This window comes from Falco punctatus (genome assembly GCF_963210335.1).
Source record: "Falco punctatus genome assembly, chromosome: 19".
Classification (NCBI taxonomy): Eukaryota; Metazoa; Chordata; class Aves; order Falconiformes; family Falconidae; genus Falco; species Falco punctatus.
The window spans coordinates 5,688,693-5,708,306 of NC_137599.1; the positions used below are offsets into that span (position 1 = coordinate 5,688,693).

At 45.2% G+C, this 19,614-nt stretch overlaps 1 protein-coding gene across 2 annotated transcripts in view; it reads left to right on the top strand.

The window, feature by feature from the left end:
* MAP3K3 (mitogen-activated protein kinase kinase kinase 3) overlaps positions 1-15,755 on the top strand; it is a 39,559-nt gene extending 23,804 nt beyond the window's left edge. Inside the window, exons 8-17 of one of the 2 annotated variants that reach the window (XM_080369311.1) lie at positions 213-346; positions 1,027-1,100; positions 2,672-2,739; positions 2,974-3,066; positions 3,885-4,076; positions 5,723-5,871; positions 7,663-7,794; positions 8,487-8,616; positions 10,222-10,399; positions 12,702-15,755. In XM_080369311.1, coding sequence (XP_080225437.1) covers positions 213-346; positions 1,027-1,100; positions 2,672-2,739; positions 2,974-3,066; positions 3,885-4,076; positions 5,723-5,871; positions 7,663-7,794; positions 8,487-8,616; positions 10,222-10,399; positions 12,702-12,930 — 1,379 coding nt within the window. In that variant the 3' untranslated portion in view covers positions 12,931-15,755. The remainder of the gene's footprint in view (positions 1-212; positions 347-1,026; positions 1,101-2,671; positions 2,740-2,973; positions 3,067-3,884; positions 4,077-5,722; positions 5,872-7,662; positions 7,795-8,486; positions 8,617-10,221; positions 10,400-12,701) is intronic. The other variant, XM_080369310.1, reaches the window with a different exon arrangement.
* The last annotated feature ends 3,859 nt before the right edge of the window (positions 15,756-19,614 follow it).

Sequence of the window (19,614 nt, forward strand, 5' to 3'; positions counted from 1 at the left end):
CTGACTGTCAGTATAATTAGCTCAGCTAATGATGACTAGCAGGAATAGTACTGTCAGTCAAGGTAAATGATGCTAGTGGAGTCAAACTGACTATCAAGACAAGACTGGTTGCCCTGACAAGTATTTTGTTTAGTGTTTTATTTTGTGTACATGCGTGTGCAGTCTCATCTCAGTGAGCATAAATATCAGAAATGTCCTTCTTTCTGGCCCAGGTTCCCAGAACACAGGCCGAAGTTCACCACCTCCTGGGTACGTTCCAGAGAGGCAGCAGCGCATTGCTCGGCAGGGTTCCTACACCAGCATAAACAGCGAAGGCGAATTCATCCCAGAAACCAATGAACAGTGTGTAAGTATGAACATTAGGAAGAAAAAGTGTAAGTCCAGCTGTTAAGGAGCTCTCTGCTGCTCTCTGGGCCCTCTTTTTCACTCCTAAATATTCACTAGCTGTAATTGCATCAGCACCTGCTAGTACTGCTTTGTTCATTTAAACTAGGCTTCAAACTGGCTTGTAGATGTGCGAGTTCAAAGCCTTTGTTGGACTGCCAGAAGCAGTTGCCATGCGTATTGTCTCTCCCCCTCTGAATGAGCAGTTTTGCTGCCGTTATATGCTCAGGTTTCCTATTGCCAGGTTTGTCTGACCCTCTCGTGTTTGAAACTGTGCTCTTCATTCAAAAAAGTGGGAAGTAAGGCCAAAGGGCGACTTGCAGGTGGAGGCAGCAATGCAGTAGCACCGGTAGAGACTCTGTCCCTGAAGGCAGTTGCGATCAAAATGCAGCACTAGGCTGACTTAAACTTCGATTTTCACAGCAGAGTCCTTCAACACCTAAAGCAATGTCTCAAATTTGATATGTCCTTAAGAATTTCTGTGGGAGATAAAGGAAAAATGTCCTTTCTAAACAGCTTCAGACTCCCCTTTTCATCAAGACATCATCCAGGCAAGGTGTTGTGGACTCTGATCCTCGTGCACAGCCTCTTTTAGGCGTTAGACTGAATTGATATTGCCATGTGGTTTCTTCTGTGTTGCAGATGCTGGACCCTCTAAGCAGTGCTGAAAACTCGGTGTCAGGAAGCTGTCAGTCCTTGGACAGGTCAGCAGACAGGTACAAATGTACAAGCTGGTGGAAACTTAAGTGCTCAAATGGAAATGCCAGTTGTACTTTGGCAGAAGTTTGTTTTCCATCTCATAAATTTTCTTGGAGAGAAATAAGAACTTATTTCCTACCTGTATCCCAATATATTTCGTAGAGAGCATTAACTGTGTCTTAAGGCTGTTTTATTTTCTGGCAAAACCATATACCAACAAACTGGTGCTTCAGCTCCTCTATGTTACAAATACAATGTTCTGAAGCATGCCTCTGTTTGGAGCCTAGGCTCCAAGAACATCTGACTGCAGGGTATTTAAATCTCTTTTAGACAAGGCTCTACTTGTTCATTTGAAAAAAAACCCCAAACTATTCTAAGGTTACAGAAATACATCATTACACTAGATTCCGATCTCCTGCAAGATATATCAATTCCAAAGGTAAATGGAGGGGGCGGGGGGGGCTTCCTTTGATGAAGCGTTTGTCGTAGTCTGATGCTCTTCTTCCTCTTCTTTGCTGTTGGTGTTGCTTGAGGTCTTGGTGGGTGGCTGTTGTAGGTCCCGTTAACCTGAATAGCCAGTATGGCTTCCCAGCACCTGTAATACGGGACTGAGCAGGCTTTTAAGTCTGAGATTCTTCCAAGCTGATTCATGTAGGTAGTGTATGCTTTTGTGTCAAGCTCTGAAGGTCTGGTTTTTAGCCAGTCGCTTCCTCCACTTTATGGAGTCACAAGGAAGCACTTAAGAGTTAACCTATGTGTGTGCATGCATATGTTCGTTTATTGGGGCAGGGGGGCATTGCTCATTTGTTACCTGTCTTTCTCTCCCCTTTTCCTGCCCTAAGTGGCAGGGGGAAAAGCCTTCCTGATTATTCCTTGTAAGAGTGGGAATCATCTGGGGAAGCTGCTGTTCTTTTTGTAGTAGGAAAGGAGTCTCGTTTGGGAGTCTGAAAGCTGTATCAGGCTTACTCCATTTACACTGGTTAACAAAAAAAGTGCGAATAACGTGGCTTTGGCACAGATTCAGTTTGTGTAATTTCTTAAGAGATGTTAAAGCCAAATAAGGGGCTGTACTTAGGCTTGCTTGAGGAGTCGTCCTGCTTATTGGGGAGAAACACAAGGGTTGTAAGCTATGTGTGTTTTCAGGCTCATCTGCTACTGGTAGAGAGGAAAGTGCACAGAGCTTTCATGAGAGGAACTTACCCCTGATGGTACATCACTGGGGCCAGCAGTCCCCCTTCTCTACTGCCCTGCAAGCAGTACCCTGGTCTGCTCTTCCTCTTAGCCTTGGTCTTGACCTTCCACTTCATGTGTCTGAAGGAAGCGCTGGGTTTTACACCACACACTGGGGAACCGCTGAATAAATGACACTGCCTGAAGAGGAAGGATGACTGCCGACACTGGGAAGTGGTCTGCTTAGCTGGGTCTTAGCCTGACTTTAGCTTTGCAGATGTAGTGTGAAATTATTGCAGGGACACAGATTTGAGAATCATCATTACTGATGTGCAACTATATTAGCTTGTATTTGAAGTCCTTGTAGGTTTCACTGTAGTAGATAGCAAAACTTATTCTTGCCTTCTTTCTTTAATAGTCCTTCTTTTCGGAAGTCACGGATGTCAAGGGCACAAAGCTTTCCTGATAATAGACAGGAGTTCTCAGGTATGTCAATGTCCAGTATAAAGATTATTTGATCCAGACATTTTCTGCTGTTTGCTGGCTACCCTCCATGGATGCTGAGATTTTATAAATGTAAGGACTGGGAATATGCTGATTGAAAAGCTATGAAGTTATTTATTACCTCTTCCTAAAAACCCTGCTGTTGCAGGAAAACTCAGTCATTAGAACATACTCTTTTTGAAAGAGCCTCACTTCTCTCTTTGCATCTCATTCCAGACCGTGAGAATCAGATCTATGACAAAGCGGGGAAAGGTGGGACCTACCCTCGGCGCTACAATGTCTCCATGCAGCACAAAGACTACAACGATGGTGAGTTGTTTTCAGTCCTTTGTTTTCAGGCTTGAAAAAGAGGGTGAGGCAATGGCAACCTCTATGGGCGAGTGTAACTCCTATTTGAAGAGTCTAGAAGTGCCCTGGTCCTTGCAGTTAATGCTGCCATGCACGATGCCACATTTTCATAGCAACCCACAATGGCTGTTTGTAATTCTTTGTTTACTTTGTCGTTTCTGGGGATATCCAAGCTGATGAGTGACCGTTAGGGTTGAGCAGTGGACGTAGTTATTAGCCTTGGTCATAGATAGTGGGTTCCTACCTCAGGGATTCATTATGCTTTGCTAATTTGCAATGCAAACTTGCTTGTGGGTTTTTCAAATATACCAGTGTCTTAAAAGAATCATATCTCTGCTCGTCAGATGGTTTTATGCAAATTAATTTCTCAAAGTTTCATAAGAGGTGCAAGTTGTCATTATCTTTGTTTATGGTTTTTAATTGCAAGTCCAGGCACGTTATCTAGGAAGTCATTCTGTGTAGTTGTTAACAAGCCTCGGAGCTTGTGTGGTAGCCTGTAAACTACATTTTTGCTTTGGAAAGCAAGTTTAGATCTTGCAGGGCATTACAAAGTGTTCTCTCCCGTCTGCTTTGGGAATGATCCAAAGCTTCACTGAGCTCAAGCAGCATCAGCCCTGAACTGTTATATTTTTGCATCTTTTCTGTTTGGCAGTAGATTCTACTCCACGGGAACAGACGAGAACATGGGGGTTTTTTCTCCCTTCTCCTTATTGCTCAACCTCCAGCCGTTACCTTCCACTTACACACATGTTATTTAAAAATTTTACTTTTTTTGCCAGGCCGGAGGACATTTCCCCGGATACGGCGTCACCAAGGGAATCTTTTCACCTTGGTCCCTTCAAGTCGTTCCTTAAGCACCAATGGAGAAAACCTGGGCCTGGCGTTGCAGTACCTGGACCCCCGGGGGCGCCTGCGGAGTGCCGACAGTGAAAATGCCCTCGGTGTGCAGGAGAGGAACATCCCCACCAAATGTAAGCAGTGACCTTTGATGCAAAGGGGGTAACAGCCTCCTGGGGTTATGAACAAGAAAGGGTTTCAGAGAGAAACTCCAGACCCGATATATTACCATAACTTGATTTTTAACAAGCCATGCAAACCCACGTAATTAGCATGGCTGTGTTTTGAGACCAGCCTGTCTCAACCTATAAGACAGGTCCTCTTCTTCTTCTAAGAATATGTAGTCTTACACTGGGAGCTGGCCTTTCTTTCAGAAAACATTGGGAATTCAGCTAAGGAGTAAGAAAAAACCTGTAAGTTGATCGGATCTAGATGATCTACAGGGTTCTTAAAACAGTCAGACAAGCTTGTTTATTTTCTTGATACATTAACGTTTGTAGTCAGGCTTGTGGATTACAGTTATTTTGCTAGTTAAGGGCTGTATATATTTCACTTGTTCCTAAGTAGAAAGATTTATTTCTGTGTTAATAGCATCTCTGAGTTGTTTTCTGGGCATCTTTGTATTATAAAAAAAACGAAATGGAACATAAATCGTTACTGATTAACTTCAGATATCCCATACAGTAATTTCAGGATCAAAATGAAGACGTTAATGCAGCAGAGTAAGCGACACACAAAAACACTGACTGGCAGTAAATCTGATTAAATTCGACATGGCAAAGCTAATCTCTTAGCTCTTCTGTATTTTCATACTGTCCAGATGGCTGGTTCCTGTCTTTGTTTTAGAGTTTCTTGTTAGATGCAGCATAATTGGATGCATTGCACTGCATGAGTCTAGTGCCGTTTTCAAAGTTAGAGCTAAAGTGCTGGTCTTTAATGTGCTGTGGTATTAAGTGCAGTCTGGAAAATTGGGCTCAGGTGTTAATCTTTGAGTCAGGAGACCGCTGCTTCTGCAATGCGCTTGTCACTGCAGTAGAACAATGAGAACTCATAATTCCCTGCCGACATAACCTCCTGCTGGGGTACTGGAGATGGCTGCTTTAGCTGGTTCTCGTGTATATTTTTAGGAGTCTGATTGTTCAGCAGGTAAAGATACCCACACTGTGCTTACTTTACGGCCCCTACCTTATCACTGTCTAGTGGGGAATTATGACTTCTAATTTTTCTGCTGTAGACGTAGCCTTGCAGTGAAATCCTTCCAACAGGAGCAGGAACCCCACACTAACCAATGGTTGGCAAAGAGCTCAGAAGTAATGCCCTTCAAGTTGTCCCAGAAGCTTAACAGTCATTCCCAGCTGGGTGGCATTGCTTTAGGAAGGCTGATCCAGCTCTTCTTCATGTAGTAACTACAGATTAAGGGTTGGAAGATACTATTTAATTGCTATGCAGTCTCTTAAGATAGTGATGTTGTAGAATCCACCCTGCTGGTGGAATGAAATTTCATCAACCTGATTGAATAACTTGACTCTAGTATATCTTTGCAAAATGTTTCACGGTTTCATTTTAATGGGACACCAGTCAGCAGGTCCTGAGAGTCTGAATGGCTGGATTGTGTTCAGAGTTCTCTCACTAACTCCCTTATACTGGGAGAGTGCCTCGTGTCTGTTTCTTCAGCTGCAAAATACCTGTTTCAATCCCAATGTGGTGATTATCTTTGAAAAGATTACTGGTATCTTTAAATAGTATAATGAACAGAGAATTTATTACTGTTCTTTTTTAGCTCCGAGTGCTCCAATAAACTGGCGACGAGGAAAACTGCTGGGCCAGGGTGCCTTTGGTCGTGTGTATTTGTGCTATGATGTGGACACGGGCAGAGAGCTTGCAGCTAAGCAGGTCCAGTTTGATCCAGAGAGTCCTGAAACAAGCAAGGTAATTCTCACCACAGCTTCTAAAATTCTGTAAGGTCCTGTAATGTGCCTGTATCTGTCTGTCCTCAAAAGCTGGCATCTTACGTAGTTTATGCTAGGGTTTCAAGTCATGTGGAGAGGAATAGGAGTCATTTAAAAATTACTTTTCCGTATTATTACCTTCAGCCTAAACTAAAATCCATTTTCTGGCTTCATTTTTGGCTCTCCCTTCTCAGCTTTTTGGTTTGCTGCCAGGTTACTTGAGGAATACTAGACTGCCCTGTGTTCCTGGTTAGACATGGATGTGAATGAAACTAAACCCAGAAAGAGCAGGACTTTTTTCTTTCTTAAACAAAAGAAGCTGCATGCATTTGCAAAACCCACTTTCTGGGGGTTTATGGTAGGCCCTGTATCGAGTGTATTAATTACCGATTTCTGCTTCTAAATTCTCCCTGTCCTCAAACAAACTGAAGCGTGGGTGTGTAAGTTAATCAAGAGCAGCAATGTGATAACACATTAGAATCAGTGGAGGTGGGAAGGGGCACCTGGAAATTGTAGGATAGCGCACAACTCCCTGCACAGTGGATGCAGCTGGAATGGCTGTTAGGTTCTTTCTAGTGTTCTAACAATGTACCAATTTCCCAAAATTGAACAAAATCACTTTGAGCTGGAATAACCAATCCATGGAGATGTTATTCTGATTTTATAACGGGATATTGATGCCAAGATAAGTCCTAACTTGGTAAGTTCTAAATTATACCATGCCTCTGTTGTAAATCAGACAGTAACTCTGAGCCAAGGAAGAACAGGCTAGAATGTATTTTGAAGGCACTAAACTCCAAACCTTAAAATATCAGTTGGCCCAATCGGGCAGCTTTCTCTGGTTCCATGCATCTCTGCAGCAGCTGGGTTTGCTCCTCAGGACCTGCATCCTCCCAAAGTGAGAGAAGTGACCCTGGCACCTTCCCGTGGCAGGAATGGAGAGAGTTAAGTGGGACTAATCTGGGGGAAAACATCATTCCTTTTTCCATAAATCCTTGTGCTCCAGTACCTTTGATGTTCATCCTGTTCATTCGCTGGATTCAGCAGGAACCTGATACTTTTCCTGGGCAACAAACATCTCTGATTCAGTCTGAAATTGTTGGATAGCCTTTTTGCCTTTGCGCTATGATACCCTGTTGTCTGTGGCAAGCATAAAGCAGAGAATCAGTTTCATGTGCATAGCTGCAGACTCTTTGAAGTAAATAAAGAGAGGAATCCATTTACTAAGGTTGATTCAAGTAAAATCATCAGTGTGATTCAGAACCGGACTGGGTGAAGTGTAGGAACTCTTTTAACACCTGTCATCTTGCTCTGTAATGGGTTGACATTCCTACAGAAAGATTCCTGTCGGTTCTGTAACCATATTCAGAGCTGTTTCCTAATTGAAATTAACGCTCACGGCCCTCGGCTTAGTGGTGACAAGGAAGGTTATGTCTGTGCTGCACGTGATGAATGCTTTCAACCACCTTGGCTAAAGCTACTCAGCTGCCAGAATCGAGACGAGAAACGAAGTTTTTCTGGTACTAAATCCATGTACAGTAGTGCCTGTCTTCAAACTGTCAAAGCACCAATACTTACCCGCTTATTATGCAGTAAGATCAATGTGAAGCACTGGTAATGTTTGCCTTTTCCAAGAAGTAGATGAACCGATGCCATGGATTAGACTTCTTCAGTGTAGTAGTGGTCTCATCCTGCCAGTGACAAGGAGAAATTTATTAGGATGGAATATTTCCTGGGGCCGGAACCTTATTTTCTCCTTCAACATCCATAGGAAGTGAGTGCCCTGGAGTGTGAAATTCAGCTGCTGAAGAATCTCCAGCACGAGCGTATTGTTCAGTATTATGGCTGCTTACGGGATCGAGCCGAGAAGACCTTAACAATCTTCATGGAGTACATGCCAGGGGTAAGAGCTGACACAAGCAGCGTAGTCACCGCTCATAGTGAGATGGGTGGGTTTGTTAGTTGGTTTAGTAATTGCTGTGATTACTCTTAACTACATAATCCACCTTATACCCACTTAGGTATGCCTTTTTCTTATACTGGGTTATAATGCCACCACTTCCTTTTATCTATGCCCAAATCATGTCTTCAAGTTTTTTCCTTAAGTGTCTTGTACTTGAAATACATTACCTTCCTTCGTCACTAAAGCCAGTTCTTTTCTTCAGTCTAGATTTGTTCTACGAAAGTACTTCACAGGACTTGGGCCAACTTGTAAATCAGGCTGGCTGAATTAGCGGAGTCGTATAGTACAGCAAATTAGACTAAAACTGACCCTGCAAAAAGGGAGACTTTGACCCAGATCAGTCTGCTGAACTATTTTATTGCTTGTCTTCACAAACGGTTGTACCAGCGCGGCTCAAGGGTGGAGGAAGCAGACAGAACCTCCTTAAGCCATTTTTGCTGTAAAGCGTGTCCTTGCTTTTATTAAAAGGGGCTTCTTAGGGCGAGATGCTCCGAGAGCCTCACAAAAAGGCTTTAGAAGGGGCCAGAATTCATTAGTCTGACACGGTCACAGCTTGTGGGAATTGAATGGAGACTGCAAGATTTGTGGTTTGGCATTTGTTTGCCGAACCCTTCTGTTTGCTTTTGGTGCAGGGATCAGTGAAAGACCAGCTGAAGGCGTATGGTGCTCTCACGGAAAATGTAACCCGGAAATACACTCGCCAGATTCTCGAGGGAGTCTCGTACCTTCACAGCAACATGATTGTGCACAGGGACATAAAGGGTAAGATCAGCTGGTGATTCATGTGTATACCACGTGCTAAAGGAACCCCGAAAAAAGAAACTGAGTGTTAAGAATTCAGTGGCCTGGCTGGGGTTTCTGAACATTGCATTGCTCAGTTACCCCTTTTTGGTCACAAGTCCATGTGCAGGGCTTAGGGAAGGTCGTGTTCTGGGCCGGGTAAGGGAAGTTGGGCTGTTCTCTCTGCAGGACCTGAGAGTGTGGCAGTTGGTTATAGTAAGGAAAACTGGAAGCCTCTAATTGTTAGGAACACTCCTGTAACTCCTCATCTCTCTCTCCCCACAGCAGAATGGGGCTGAGTTGACACCTGACTTCAGCTCCCTGTCTAAGGCACATGCATTTCCCTGTGGATTCCCTTCTGATTTCCTCTCTGCTTGGCCAAAGTACCATTTCTCAGGTGGTAGGCATGCCAAACGCAGTAAGAGCTCCATGCCTGCTCTTGACAATCCTGCTTACCTCAGGCTCTCATGACTGCCCTGCCTCCTCTGTGTAGGAAACCTACAATCTTCCATGTAAAGCCTCTGTGATTAGTTCTTAATCTTCCTCTTCCCGATATAACCCCATGGAGCCAGCCAGTCTCCTTAAGAGTTAATGTCAACAGATGGGCAGACACCACACAAATTTTTCTGTGCTCTAAAGGAACCAGGAAAAATAGGCTCTTGTTCCTGCCTATAAATCTTCATTACGTCCCCTCTAGGCTGGCAAAGGGAAATGAGCTGCTGATTCTTGAATAACACCTTGTATACTGCTCATGTGGTGCTCTACCAAACGGTTTCCTACCTGGTGAGTTATTCACTGGTTTGCACCCATTTAAGCCAAACTGTTTTAACTTGCCTCCAGGGTGCTGGATGGACAGACTTGTTATTCTGAATTCGGCTTCTCCAGTGGGGAAGTGAAGCGATAAACCTATTTCCCAGCACAAGTGCATTTTATTTGAGGGCAGGAGGATCTCACATAGGCACATACCAGATAAAGGCAACACAAGGGTTCTTGATCTTATTGTGGCTTTGGAGGAAGAATTGTTTTTGGTGTCTTAAGCCTTACTTTGTGTCCACATACAAGCTAAGCTCTTAACTCTGCTTTTTTCCCCTGGTGCTTCATGTTCAGGACCTCTGACCAAGAAAAGTGGAGATTGACTTGTTTATTGTAGGAGTTCAGAGTAGTTTAATTAGCTACATCTGTTACCCAGCTGACCAGAAAGCAATAGCTATACTCACCAAAGCAGCATCCCAATAAAATCCTTTTCTGCACAGCCTAAGCCATTGGCCTGGGGGCCCGGCATAGGCTGGCTGAGCTGTTTACAGGCAGTGTAACAATGATGGTGCTGACTCAGCTCTCATTTCCCTTCCCCCTCCACTTCCTTGTGTTTTTCCCCTGAAGTTTTTCCCATTTGCAGCCATTAGCAATTGGCTTGTCTACAGCCTGAATTAAAGAAATGATGTTTAGCAGGTCACCTGAGGCTTAATGGGGAAAAAGCCATACCATGAGCATGGGTATTTCTGGGTTGGATATCAGCTCTGTAGGCTGCGGATCCAACAGCTGGATTGCATGAAAACAGCTGTCTCCATTCTTTGTTTTTTTGTCCAGGAGCCAATATTCTCCGTGACTCTGCTGGGAATGTGAAGCTTGGGGACTTTGGGGCCAGCAAACGGCTGCAGACAATCTGTATGTCTGGAACAGGCATCCGCTCTGTCACTGGCACACCATATTGGATGAGCCCAGAGGTGATCAGCGGAGAAGGCTATGGAAGGAAAGCGGACGTATGGTGAGGCTTTAACTTTCTGCCTGTAGATCAAGTTACAGCTTTTCTGGAGCAAGATAAGACATAGACATTCTGTTGTCCATACATCTAAATTCAGATTTTGTCTGGATCAAAAGTTTCCAGCGAACTGAAGTAGTTGATTTGAACTGAAGATGTGACCTGCTGCAGGCTGTGCTTTGCGATGCCAACACACAACTGCTTGTGTAGTTTTTCAGGAATAATTTCCACTTGTTCCTCCCTCAAACTGATAGCTAATTTTCAGTTTTCTGACCGGTGTGAGGTTTCCATCCCTCTTATATCCCTTTTAAGAAAGACTGAAGGTTATTTACGAAGAGCCCGTTCATTTATGATAAAATGAGAGGTATGCTAATAACAGACTGGAAATGAACAGAATTTGAGCTTTAAAGGACAGATGCCCAAACCTGGGGTAACACAAAAGATAGAAGTCAGATCAGCGGTGATCTGAAGTATGCATGAATGCAAACTGTAACCATGCTATTATTGGCATAGCTAAGAAACAGCCGCTACTGAAAGGAAAGAGCAGAATGGTCCTATGTCAATATGTTAGTTTGGGGGGCCTTAAAAAGGTGAGATTATAAAACTGAACTGAGCGACAGTCAGAAAAAGTATGTTTGTCTCCCCACAGCAAAGCCAAGCCTATGTTGTTCCCTGTACAAGCAGCGAGTGGAAACGGAGCTGAAATGTCTCGCATGCAAAGGGTTAAGTTCTGCAGGCTCTCCCAGTTGGGATGCTGGGGGAGAGACTGGAGCAAGTGCCCTTCCCCCTGGGTTGATGCATTTGTGGATTTCCTCTTGGTGCTGACATCGGTCCATTCCCATCAAAGAGACGCTGCCGTTGGCTGGGTTCCAGTTCCTACAATCCCCATCATTATTTAGGGGGGTCAGAATTTTCCAGTGCAGCGTTAGTCCCAGGGTGGATGCGTATGGCCACGAGGCTCAAAGACGTAACAAATCTAGCCACCTGGCTTTCCGCCACTGCTGCAGGCCCCTCTCCAATTTTCTTTTTCCTAAATAGCAGAATATGTGAGCTATTTGTTATTGCTGGAGTGACTTGACATGAAAAACATTCCTGCTGTTTGCTGAATATCTTAAAGAAACCGGATCTGCTTAAACGGTATAAATCAGTCTAAACAATAATATATCCCTGCTTGCTTTTGAGCAAACCCCCAGCACTTCAGCACACATGGTTTGCATTTTCTGTACTCTCTTCTAGTAAGTCTTAAATGGCTGGAAACCAGTGTAAAATTTTCACGTTGGATTTTAAACCTTGTCAAGAAGTCATTGCTTGCATATTCACTGGATTTAATTCCTTTCCTTCCTTGTCTTGGCAACTGATGCAAGCCTGCCTCTGAAAATGTCTTATCTTTGCTTTTCACTTCAAAAGAGAGTTTCCTTTAAAGGTAGAAGAGGCGGTTTTGCCTTTTTAATGGAACGATGTGATCAAAACACAGGACTGGGTATTAGAAGTTCACTAACTGCTTTTGCTTACTCTGTGGCCTGGAGGAAGCAATTAATACTTTCTGAACAAAAAACAATCGCTGCAGTACTACAGAAGCCCATCTTCCCTGTGAAAGTGTTGGTGTCGTGCTTGCTTCAGAAAGGTGGCTCAGCCATGTCCGTCCCCATAATCACGTTCTTACCTTGGAGTAGCCTGCAGAGCCCCAGTAACTTTACTGGGAGTTTTGCCTTAACTTCATGAAGCATCTGCCGTGCTGGTGTTTTAACTTACTGCCTTCTCAGCCTGGAGCTGTTAAGACTTAAATTATTTTTTGGCTGTCTGTGATGCTTGGTTTCTTGTGAAGTGGAGATACTGGTTTGTTGGGGTTTTTGTCTCCATGTGGGCATTCTGTGCACTGGAAAGAGATTTTGCTGAAATGGCTTTGTGGGGTCAGCCAGCTCTGATTTGCTGGACCTTGCTTAAAAAGTATGTTTTCTTCCTTGCAACTCAGAAAGTGCTTTTGAGATACAACAGTAGCAGCAGCACCCGCAACACCACGGAGGTCAAACAGCGCCTTGCAGGGACATCTTGTGTGCACCACGTGTCCCCTGTTAGTGCAGGTGTTTACCGAGCCTAGAATCTGAGCATCGAGAGCTGGACAGATGGCACTTGACCATTCTCAGTGCAGTTCTCAGCCCAAAGCCAATTTATAGCAGTTTTCAGAGCAGAGCGGTACCTTGATTTGGCTGCTTGAAAGTTCTCTGAACACGGTGCATTATTGTTTGAGTCAGTTCTCACTTTTTTTCTTTTTTTTTTTTTCTCCCCCGCCCCCCGTCTGCTTTTCCAGGAGCCTCGGTTGTACTGTTGTGGAAATGCTGACGGAGAAACCCCCCTGGGCGGAGTACGAAGCCATGGCAGCCATTTTCAAAATCGCCACCCAACCAACCAACCCCCAGCTTCCCTCCCACATATCAGAACATTGCCGGGACTTTCTAAAGCAGATCTTTGTGGAAGCCAGGCACAGACCCTCTGCTGAAGAGCTGCTCAGACATCAGTTTGCACAGCTCCAGTACTGAATTACCTCCCTCGCTAGCAGCTCCTGCTGGGCTTTCGGTGCCCCGTCTGGTCTAGTTGCAACTGCCCGTTGTGGTGCTGCATCTTCAAAATGCCAACTCAGCTGTCCTAGTCCTTTGGGGAAATGATACCAAGGAACCTAGGGTCTGCTCTTGTGCCTGATACCTTTGTTTGCTGGACCAATGTTTATCCTACCGACAGCTGTCCAAACAGAACTGCATTTTTGCCCTAGTTACCTTGATGTGAAATTGCAGCTGGCTGCATGTTTTCTGCAGGCCCAAGAATGGGAATGTAACACATGTCTCACTGGTTGAACATAGAAGAAATCTGAACCAAAGTGGGAACTAGGAGAGCTACACTCTTCACAACAGAAACGTGCAACAGCCCTCCAGACCAGCTCTCTGCGTGTGGGTCACTGTTTTCCAGACTGCTAGGGCTTTAGAGGCATCTATAGTACATGACTCCAGCAAAAAGCCATGTGTCATTGAGCATGCGCTCACTATATAATTATATATTTTTCTTCTTAAGTATTCAGCATCTGAAGGTGTTCAGAAAATATTGATTCAAAAGTATGTGAATAGTGTTATTTTATAATGAAACCATGGATTTTGGGGTGGGGGTGAGGGAGGTCTTTCTAGCTAAATGTCAGGATAATCAGAAAAATTTCAGCAGAATGCAATCACTCCAAGGCCCAAAATAAGGGCTCTCCCACTGACATTAGAAAATCCTAGAGCTTGATTTCCAAGGCTTGATCTGTCCTAGCATTAAGACGATGTCGGTTAGTTTGTGTCCTCATAGCCAACAGGTCTGTGCTCCTGCTTCATCTCCCCGGGACTGCTGGGTCTAACCAAAACCCTTCTGGAAGGGAGCTCTGCAGAACAGCTTTCTGTTGCACCTATCTTTTTGGCTGGTAGCTTTTTACCATCCTTTAAACCAAAGATAGCTCATCTGGTGCCCAGGAATTTACTTCAGGAAAAGCTTATGTGTTTCTTTGAGGACTGGCCTGATGGAAAATCGAGTTTTTCATGGGGAGAATTAGCTGGACACCAGTTCTACTTGTGCACAGTAAGTTAGAATCAAGCTCAACCCTTCAGCGCGTGCATTTTGTTATACAGGTGTGTAAGTGTTCATTTAAGATTTCCATAAACTGTTACGGCCCTATTTAAATAAGCTTTTGTACGAGTTAAGTCAGTGAACCAGAGAGGACATTTGTAAAGCTGGTGTATTTCTACAGTTGACTGGAGATCCCCATGCTGGTACCAGCGAGGTGCGTCCAAGTGGTTTTGCATTTGAAAGGTACCACATCTCTGAGAACCAGGCTCCTGGCGGCTTTCTGGCCTCAAGTACTGCGTGTGATTTAGGCACTAACAGTCCTTATTTCACTCATAAAAGACTCGCGTTTTTTTTAAGTGCTGGGGATTCAATTATAAGTTATCTGTGTGAAATGAAACTTAAGAAAAGCAAATGTATTAGGGAAGACATTGCTTTATAGAACAACCCTGAAGGTGTTCTGCTCATGTATTGGAAACCCTATTAAGGCTCCACGTACCTCCACTCTTCTCCCCCATAAAAACTTGAAAATTGCTTTCATAATGCAGTAAAATTAACAGGTTTTAAGTGAATGCTAATAGCAGGATAAGGCACGTTTTAATGAAACCAAGCTCCTTGAACACGTTATAAATACTGTGTTGGATTAAAAGAGGAAAAAAAGAACCCTAAAAAACCCCGAGCAGCCAAAAGCCCTGAAAGGGTTTTAACAATCTGAAGCGTTTTTTTTCTGGGAGCCCTGTGTGATCAGTGAAAGTGAGCCAGTGCTGGTGTCACTTTCAGGCTGTCCTGCACTACTACAAGGATGCACTGTTTAGGTTGCAGGCACTTAGGGGGATACCTTTTAGGAAAGCCCTTGTTCCATAATTTATTTAATTCTAGCGAGAGCACTTCTATTGACCTTTTCCAAATGTGGGACTTGACTCCGAATTGTCAAGACACGTGGCCTGACTTTTGGCCTGCACTTCACTGTCACCTGCACCAAAGGGAAGGAAGGGTGTGACACTACTACTGTGTTACAGGCAGCTTTTTGCACCGCTTTGCTGTGGTTCACTGGCTGCCTGCGCTGCAGAGGAGTCCTGTAGGCTGGATGACAGAAGCAGGGTGGTCAGCGCTCCTGTGGGGGCCGGTAGCACTCTTCGAGCCTTGCAACTAGCACCTAAATATACCAAAGATTGGAATCTTACTCATCACACTTGACCCTGCAGATGTACAGCAGCAACCGAGAGCGCAGTGATCCTGTCTGCGTAGGTTTCTCTCTACCCTTGGCTTGTCCTCACCAAACCGAGACCACCTTCCGTGGCCTTCCCTTGCTAATCCCACGCATCATGTTTTAGGAGAGAATAGGGCATGAGGAAATGGTGTAACTTAATGTTTCAAAGCAACTAAATCCTCAGGATCTGTTGTGGCTTTTACCTCATATGCGTCATGGAAGGCTGTTCCAGAGCAGAGCAAAGAGCGTCATGGGCTGATGGGCTCAGCCCTCTCCCCGCCGGAGCTCCTGGTCCTTCCCACCACCTATGCTGAAATGTGCCTACTCTGTGTATCCACGTATTCCAGTCTGTACTAACGAACGTAAATAGCAATTACACGGTGACAGAGAGCATGGGGTGCCAGCTTGGACTTCCAGTATACCAGTATACCTGACCCAATGCCACCCGTTCGGCACAGGAACAAGCCAAAGCATTACTTGTATGTCTGGAAATGCACTTTTATGAATGTAGTTTATATCGCTCTTTTTTTAGTTCTTTTTACATCATGTAAACGGTGATGCCTCATACTTTTTTTTTATTTATATCGTAAAAGATCATATTTGGTGATTTTTATATATATCGACTCGACTGTTACGGGGTAGGGGGGAGGACGGGAAATAAATTTGACGCCTTTATGAATTTAAAAAGGAAAAAAAGCAGCTGGTTTTGCAGAGAATTTGCTGATGGTTTCTAACAAGTAGAGCCGAGCCAAAATGCAGTCTTTGTTTCCTCACAGTCCTCTTGATTATGGAAAAGGAAGATCTGGATTCCTAAGTCCACTGCTATGGTGAATAAGCCTGGGGACAGCACTTACACCGCAGTCTCCTAACACGGCCCTGGCAGCAAAAAAAGTTTCAAGTAGACATAAATTTAATTATACCTCTAAAGTGAATTACATCTGGCCTCTTTATCCTGGCAGAATTGGAAAAAACTGGGAATAAACTTATTTAGGGGAAAGGGGAGGAGGAGTGCCAGGCTAACAATGAGCTGTTGTGTCCATTCCAAATGTCATGTTGTGTTTTCTACCGTTCCTTCCAGGGAGGGATGTATAGGGAATGTTGAGTGTTGGCATCCTCGATGGAAGGTGCTGCAGAAACGGAGAATATCCTGTTTGAAGAAAAATGTCTTCTAGGGGTCCCATTATCCTGAAACAGTTGAAACTGAGCAGGAAACTGTCAGAGATTCCCATCAGAGAGGAGCTATGGGGAATGGGCTCTCCCTGAACTTGTTAGGAAACAAACTTGGCATTTTGTTCTTGGTGTGACGATTCTGTGCATTCCAGGTTATTTGCTTGTTCTCCAGTAAATCTGATCTTTGCCTATTCTAGTGGCAGTAGGTTGCAGCAATTTGGATTATTTTTTTCATATTTTTGGAGTAGCATTCTAAAGGACTTGAAGATGCCTCAAACAGTTCCCATTGCCATAAGTTACTCAAACAAACTGACCGAGAGGGAAATTAGTACCAGCTCAGGTGACACGTTATTTCCAAGTGAATATTTCCAGAGAGCCAGGATAACTTGTGAAACTTCGGTAAATGCCTACGTCCCTGCTGTGCATGCTCTCTCTGGTAGGCAAAGGCCAGATGCATGGAGCTGTACGTGGGAGCGAATGAGATCCCAGTGATGGGTGCTTAGTTAATAGGTGCTGGATGGGAAGATTTTACTTATTTGAATATGTACAGTCTTCGGGCTGTCACCTTGGTACCTGCCCTTGGAGCTGGGAGTATTCAGTCTGTCTGTAATTTTCAGGAAAAAAAAAAGGGTGTCCTCTGTGATTTAATGGTGTTTGGGCTTCAGATCTTTAAACCCCAGCCTTGTTCAGAAGCAAATCTTGCTGAGCAGCTCTGAATTTCCCGGTTAGAAAAGGCAGGTGTGCCGTGGGGGCAGGTCAGAAGTGAAGAAAAGGACTTTTGTTATCTGTCGATACCTGTCTGACGTAAACTGTGCAGCGCAGGGAGAAACTGCTTTAACCTGGATTGTGCAGAAGACCTTGAACCAGTAGTCTATATATACCGACTGGGGGCTTGCAGTGCAAAGCCAGGCCAATGTATCGTTTTATTTACAATAAAATTATCATTTATATGAAAGCCTTTTTTGGTGGTTGTTCGCAATACAGTGTTTCTTACTGCCTGCGTAAGTGGCGCCCAGAGGTAAGAAAGACAATTAACGAGTTTTCTTTCTAATCAAGGACCTTAACTGAAAGAGGAATTTTTTCTTTTCAGGTGTTGATTCTTTGGGACGGATGGAGAAGTGTCCTGTTTGTGAAGCACTGCTTCTTGGATCCGGTAAGCATGTCTCCTTCACAAGGCTGCCTCTGGGGAAGGTGACTTCATCCATTCTAACTCTTTAAAGGGAGAGGTGGAGTGGCTCCGTCCCTCTTGTCAGAGTGTAAAAATAGCAACATCTTTTTACCTTGCAGGAGAGTAACGGGAGTGGTTTGTTGTCTCCATGTGGAGAGAACAGAGCCATAGGATGGTTAAGGTTGGAAAAGACCTTTAAGATCACCAAGCACTACCATTAACCCAGGACTACCAAGTCCCACCAAACCACGTCTCTAAGTGCCACATCCACAGGTCTCTTAAATCCCTCCAGGGATGGTCAGCTGGTTCCAATCCTTGACCACCCTTTGGGTGACAAAATTATTCCTAATGTCCAACCTAAACCTCCCCGGCACCACCTGACGCCGTTCCCTCTTGTCCTGTCGCTTGTTACCTGGGAGCAGAGACCCCCCCCTGCCTACAGCCCCCTGCCAGGCGGCTGCAGTGAGCAACCAGCCCCCCCAGCCTCCCCCTCTCCAGGCTGAGCGACCCCCATTCCCGCAGCTGCTGCTCCTCAGCCCCAGCCCCGTGTCCCGTCCCTGGACACGCTCCAGCCCCTCTGTGTCCCTCTGGGAGTGAGGGGCCCGCAGCTGACCCCCGGGTGCGAGGGGTGGCCACACCAGCCCCGAGCACAGGGGGGCGGTCCCTGCCCCGTCCTGCTGGCCACGATTTCAAATACAAGCCAGGATGCTGTTGGCGAGTGATGCTGGATGCTGTTTGGTGTCGTGAGCTCCCTCCCAGAAATGAAGCCTCCCAGCAGAAGCGGCGGAATCTGGCGGGTCTTGCATTGAGTGTACTTGGGATCTGGGACGGGTTCAGCTTTGCTGTCCCAGGGTAAGGCACGAGAATGGGTAACCACATTTCCAAATGTTTTCAGGCTTTATTTTTTTTTCCAGCATGCTATCTTAGGAAAGGACAGAAATAGTGCTCATATAAAATTCGTCTACACTACTTGCTGAAATGCTCATTTTTTCCCTCTGCTGCTGTTACGCAGCTCCTAGTCCTGAGTGTCGCAGTCGCTTAAGCAGTGGTTTGGATGCCACCAGGGTCCCCTGAGATGCCGCCCTCCCCAGCCTGAGCCACAGCCTTCCCTCTAATCGCCTTTTCCCAGGCCATGGTATAGGTTGTTGCTATGTTGATTAAATACTGAAATGTAAAAGATGAACAAATAAGATTAAATTGGTTAATGAGCTGATGCAGTAGAAAGCCCTGTGTGAAGCCAGGACATGTGTGGCTCTTGTGAGCTGTTCCGGAACAGATGAGAATCAGACAAGTGAAGTTGTCCCAGAACAAAAATGTCTTGTGGAACCAGAAATAACCACCTCCCGCTGCTTCCAGACACCCTCCTCGTGTGGGTTAGAACCTGCAAATCCTGCCTTTGCTGAAGGAGGAACTTAGAAACCCTCAGTCACCTTTGCTAGAGAAGGTCCTTCCCAAAGCTGATGCCTTCGCTCTCCTTCCCGCTCGGGATGCTCGGTGGTAACATTCACTTTATGAACGTGAGATTCACGCTCCCGGACTCCCCTCCTACTCCCCCCTCTCAAAAGTAAGTAGCGCTGTTGTAATTCTGCTTCCCATGAATGCAAAGTGTGTAGCGCTGACCGGAACGTTCACCTGTCGGTGGGAGCTGGGCAGGGGCTGGGACAGGAGAAGGTCTGGGGGCTTGGGGATGAAGGTAGAACCCCCCAGCCACAAACCCACCGACCAACGCACAAAAGAAACGCAGCGGAAAACCTCCAGCGCCCTTTGATCGCTGGTAGCTTGAGTCAGACGCGCAGTGCGGCTCAGGGGAAGGTGGCTTAAGGTACGTTTCCTCTAAATTCTGTTGTGACACAAACATAATTTAAAATCCCTGAAAACACTGGCTGCGCTGCACCACTCTGTCCCTCTCTATTAACCTAACGAAGCCTAAACGAGGAACAATGCCTCCTGGATCCAGCACTGCCCGGGTGTGGGTGTATCGCGTTCTATCCAGGACGTGCCGGCACAGCCAGCTCTCGTGTCGCTTGTTCTGCTGCTGCTGAGCTTTGCCTAGCGCTCTGCATCTCATCCAAAACTGGACATCTGGAT